This window comes from Neomonachus schauinslandi, chromosome 11, assembly GCF_002201575.2.
Source record: "Neomonachus schauinslandi chromosome 11, ASM220157v2, whole genome shotgun sequence".
Lineage (NCBI taxonomy): Eukaryota > Metazoa > Chordata > Mammalia > Carnivora > Phocidae > Neomonachus > Neomonachus schauinslandi.
In genome coordinates, this window is record NC_058413.1 from 20,981,704 (window position 1) to 20,987,703 (window position 6,000).

Sequence of the window (6,000 nt, forward strand, 5' to 3'; positions counted from 1 at the left end):
ACAGCAGAACTTGGAGCCAGCACTGTAGGATACTAATGAAGCTCTATTATGAACTAAATTGGGTTGAAGACAAGTAGGCAGCACTTTCCAATGGTCTTTCTCCAAATATTACCATAGGATTTTAGTCTAAATCATGAAGCATTTTAGTTGATAAGCACACATTCAGAAGACATACATTTAAGAAATGATCTTCTGAAGAGGTTGAGAGATCCCATGTTCATTTTTTACTAATTCTTGAACCATGATTTGCAGCCTAATGAACTTACAAATTATTTCTTTACTTTATAAGGGGGTAGGGGAGATTAGGATGGGGAAACTTTTTAATAGAGAATTTTTTTTTTGTAATTGGGTGTGTCAAAAGCCACAGGCTTTATGTTATGCCCATATTGATAGAATATTGAAACAGAAATTAATTTCCTCTCAGAGTGAAGGCAAATATACTTTCTAACACTCTCCTCAGATTGTGTGATAGCAAAAACTAGATGAGGAACAAACAGTTTTATACATGTTTATTGTTAAACATATGCACATATAAATTTCCAAATTTTCAATGTTCAAATTTCTCTTTTTTGATAAGAATGAATTAGTGCAGCTCTGGTTATGGTGGAATAATTCCTGGCATTACTGTGATTAAACTAGGTACATTAAAGTAAGCAGTGATGAATTGAAAGCACAGTAGAATTCTTGGTGGGTGTGAACTGATGAGTAATCTTAATTAGAGGTAAAATGTGCCTATTATTTTTGCACTATAAATGAATTTTCATATTATGAATTACAGAGATAAAGACAATCTGATGCACAGTGACACATTAGTCAAAGACCAAGCATAAATGAAGTGGGTACAGTTACTTCTTTTGGAAAAGAAGACAAAGAAAATTTATTCTGCATCTGATTACCTCAATTTACCTAAATTTGAATGGTTCCTACATTTGTTAATTGGTGATGTCTTATACTATAGTTCATGACCTGGATTTGCAGTATAGTTTGGTTGTAGCTAAAATTCAGTTATAAATTGGTATTTAATTTGATATTCAATTTAAGCTAAAATATTAGAAAACTGCCTATTCTAGCCCCATCATAGAACAAAGGAAAGTCAGGAAAATATACATCAATTAGTTTCCCCTCTAGTGAATGTTACATATTAGCCAGTTATTAGAAAATAAACTCACCATCTCTCGAGGTGGAGCACTTACTGGTTTAAATAAATGGACGTGGAAGTAGGAAGATCAGTAATAATAATTTCTTATATTATAAATGATAACATCATTGAGCTGTATTTTATTTTACTTTAATTGTTTGGCATAAAGTACCAGCTGACAACCAACTGAGTAGAGCATCTAAAGACACTAGTCAAAGGAAAATGACCTTTTGGAGTATCCTATCCTTTGAACTGAGCATCCTATAGAAAGAGTATACTCACCAGATTCTTCATATTGACTAAGTTTGGGATACATGATAAAGAACAATTTAAAAATGTTAAAAGTTTTGGTTCAGAAGTATTACTTTAATTAATTTATGTAATATTTCCACAGCTCCAACAAAGTTTGACAAAGAGGAAAATAAAGTTCAGTTAAGAACCTAAGACTTCAAATATCAAATATCAAGTAGGTAGTAAAAGACTCCTTATTTCCAAAGAGCTTGTGCTTTTCAATATATCACAAAGAGGTCTTCTTAAGTACCCTGGTGAAAAACTACAGAGATGCTTGGTTTTCTCTTTTGTGCTCTTGGTAAACTAAGAGAAAAGAGAATAGTACTTTTTAATACAAAGATTCTGTTTCCTTTGCTTTTTTCCCTAGCCAAACTGTATCCAGATTTATTAAAGATACTCCTTCATAAACAATCATGGTATTTTCAGGCAGGACACCGGGAGACAATCATTAACAGTATAAAACTTCCAAACTCCCTTCTTCAATGGACAACTAAATTCAGAAAGCCACTATAAATCCCAATGAAGTCTTCATGTGATGATCTGAACAGGGAAAGTTTAGAGTGACAGTTGACATTTCATGTTTAGAATATTGTTCAACAACTTTTCATAAGCTGACTCTGACTCTCAGGAAATGAAATTAAAATGGCAGCATTATCAATCTGAAGATCCACAAGCTAATAAGGGAGTCTTTGAAGGGATGCCATCTCAATGACAGATTGCCTGACATACTGGGAGCCATTTTGGGGGGTCAGGTTTCAACAAGTCTCTGGGCTTAAGGGAGTCAAGCCTATGCTGAAGACAGAGAAGGAAAATAGAAATTAAAAAATGAATTTTCCCTTTTCCTCACCACAAGGAGTTTGTTCCAAGGTGGCTAATGCCTGTCAACATCAAGGTATCCTTCCTCCTATGAACCAAGAGGAATTTTCTCAAACTAGAAGGGACCACTCTTTTCCCCCATATCAATTCAGCTTCTGAGATATTCTATTAGTGGCATATGCCCTTTCCCCCAAATGACAATGTATTGTTCTGTGTGCTAACAACATAGCTTAAAAAAAAAAGCAAAACAAAATTCTGCATTTTTAAAAATGATAAAAATAGTATTTCAAACTGTACAGTCATGAGAAATACACAGTTATCAAAAAGTGGCACACACTTCGTGTGGCTTCTTCAGCACCTTCAGCTTTCTGTGTTCAGTCCGTTTTGGTGTCTCCACTTTCTGCAGGGTTATTCCCATCCTTGCCAACATCAGCTTTTCTCTTTTCCCCTTTGGGTATGTTCTCTCCTTTCTTTGCTGGGGTTTTTATAGGCTTGGGCTCTGGCTTTGGAGGAGATCTTCTCTGTGATTCATCCTTCACCTTGTCTTTATCTCCTTTAGCATCCCCTTTAGCCTTTCTCTTGGGCATGGTGGCATTGGAGAGACATAGGCCCTGGATGTAGGGATGCAGTGGAGGTGGGCTCTAGTGGGTCAATGGGTCTTTCTTGCCTCTGCTTCATACTGCTTCTAAGGATTCTTGTTTCCCTTTCATACCTAAGTTAACTTTAGGATGCTTGAAACACTGTTTAAGGTTGCCCCCTGGAAATACCGGTAATCACATATGCTAGGGGAGACAACTCCTATAAATTTACATTGTCAGGGCACCTGGGTGGCTCAGTGGGTTAAGCATCTGACTCTTGGTTTCAGCTCAGGTCATGATCTCATGGCTCAGGTCATGATCTCATGGTTCACGTCATGATCTCATGAATCATGAATTGGTTGGCTCCACGCTCAGTGGGGAGTCTGCTTGAAAGATTCTCTCCCTCTGCCCCCCATTCTCTCTCTCTCTCTCAAATAAATAAATCTTTAAGAAAGAAAGAATTTAAAGTATACACACTTTAACCAATCTGTACATACCATGGCAGGTCATCTTGTAATAACCATAATTGGGTCTCCTACTAGTAAAAATAGTCCTTTCTTAGACTGTGGAGGTATTTCTGAAGATTTTTTTGAAAATACATACAAGAGAAAAAAAGATAGTCTGGTTATGCAATTATGAAAGAAAATTAGAGAAATCATTTTCAGTGTGATCTTTAGAGCCAATGGCTCTCCTGAGTTAATAGTGGGCTTGTCATTCTTTTTGGATCAAAGTTGGTAGCTTTATGTCATTACTGTATACGTCAAGGTTTTCTAGAATGGGAGATTTTACATAATGTATTACATGTCTCAGTTCTCACCAAGGGGCTATAAAAAGCTCAGGTGGCATTGTCTGGTAGATATTCCAGAGATGGACATTTTAATTCTAATCATATGCTAATTTATTTTCATATGGGGTGTTTATTACCTTGAGAATTTCTCAGTCCATTCATGAAGCATTTTTTATAGGAAGTAAATATTTCTAATTTTTACTGAATTTAGCATCCAAAAATGTTTGTCCTTTGTAGTTTTGTTTAAACAGAGACATGAGTGGATTACAGGTAAGGAACTACTTCTAGATTAAGAACATTACTTATATAATAACATTGCTCAGTTAATTCTTTTCTTCCAATATTTAAAACTCAGGTTTTATTAATAGAGTTGGAAGACAAACTATAAATAGAAAATAAATAATATTCACAATAACAATCATCTTAAGACATAAAATGGAGCAGAGTATGGAATTTGAAATAACAAAGATATTTAAATTTCCTGTGTGAGCCTATGAAAATTTACTAAATATTGGGCCTCAGTTTCTTTCTTGATAAAAATAGAATAAAATCAATGTTACCTTGTTGTAGAGAATAAGTGAAAAAAAATAAAGGAAGATATATATTTTTGAACATATGTATATTTTTATTTATTTTGTACAGCAGATAGCACTTTAGTAGGTATTCAAGAAATGGTACCTTAATTTTGTTAGTATTTAGAATACATTGTATTTTACAAATATTGCTTTTGTATGGAGTAATATTTTTTCACTACTTTCCCTTTTTTACATATAAGAACCTGAGACTCTGAGAGGTTAGATGATTTTCTCCAATTTTTACATGTAGCAACTTTCTAAATGATGGCTTCATACATTTATTCCATAAATATTCTGATGTTTCACATTATCTAATTTAATCTTTGCAACAATGGAAGAAACTGAAGTACAGAGAGTTTAAATCATTTTCCAGGGATCTCACAGCTAAAGTGTGTGAGATTTGGAGACAAGACTCCTAATCTCTCTCAGATCTCAAGCTCTTTATATTACAGCACTCTGAACCCCAGTGCAGTCGAGGATAACCATGCTACATTTCCAATCTAATCTCCATTCTCTCCTATGCTGTATTTTTTATCCTCTAGCTATACAAACCACTTACTGTTCCCCAAACATACCATCTACTTTCCAACATGTTTTACTCACATCTTGAAATTTTATTCCCACTTTTCTTTACTAATTACATTCCCAGTGTTCTCCCAAGGTTTGTGTACACCGACCTCTCCTTCGAATTCCTTCAATGAACTACAGGCAAAATCACGTCGTCTTTGTGTTTCCACACTCCTTATACAAGAGTTTCTGATAACATTTATAACACTTTCTAAGCCGAAAATAAAACATCTAACTACATTTTTAGAACTATGTGTCTGATTTAAGGGTTTTACATTTAAGAATCATTTATTGTGATTCATTTAAGAATCACAAAAATCTAATGGGTTACTTACTATCATCACCCTACTTTCACAGACACACAGTGAAGTAAACTTCCTAAGTTCAACCAGCTCAGCCTTCATATGCTTCCTATTTTCATGTTACATCTTTTTCCACCCATTCACCTTCACATTTCCATGTATTCTATATTTACAGTTTCTCACTTGTAGACAGCAGATAGTTAGCTTTTGTTTATTGATCCATTCTGGACATCTCTGTCTCTTAGTTGGGATTTTCATAAAAATGTGTCCTTACTGGTGTGATGGTTGTTTATGGAGCAAACTGCCATGTGAACACAGAAACTAGAGAGGAGGGAAGGTGTCCCAGGGGAGAGGATATTTGATTTCACCCTTGAAGAGCAAATGAAGAAGGTTGTCCATGTATGATGGCTAGGGCATCACTAACAGAGGAGAGCATGTGCAAAGACACAAAATCCCCGAAGCAGCAAAGGTATAGTGTAAAAGAGATGTTTGGACCACATACCTTTTTTATATGCTTTTCTATAGGACCACTTTATGCCTTCTACTGGAGGATTGAGTTTTGCTGTCACATTTATACCAGATGGACCCCTCGTACTTTACATCTCCTGACAGAACTCTGACTAACTGGGCCAGCTTTGGATGTGTTAGTTAAGTTAGATTCCCCAGATCTCCCTTTTAAGGATTAGAACTAGGAAATATGGACACTCATATTGGAAAATGGTGACACACCAAAAAACATACTGATGAGGGGAAAAAGAACTACAGGCTTATGTAGTAGTTTTGTCTTGATTTACAGAGAACAGTATATTCCTTTCAACATCATTTCCATTTAGTAGCATGGCACTATTTATTCTGGCCATATAGATCTATTAGGTTTACTGCAAAGATGTTTTCAAGATTTCCATGGTGCCTTTTTTGGCTACCCTAGGAGAGAGAGTAGCAAAAA

General features: G+C 35.2%; 1 protein-coding gene across 1 annotated transcript; it reads right to left on the reverse strand.

The window, feature by feature from the left end:
• Positions 1 to 2,619: 2,619 nt before the first annotated feature.
• LOC110575734 (non-histone chromosomal protein HMG-17-like) lies at positions 2,620 to 2,832 on the reverse strand. Its single transcript, XM_044919614.1, has one exon. The coding sequence runs from the start codon at positions 2,830 to 2,832 to the stop codon at positions 2,620 to 2,622; it is 213 nt and encodes a 70-aa protein (XP_044775549.1).
• Between the last annotated feature and the right edge of the window lie 3,168 nt (positions 2,833 to 6,000).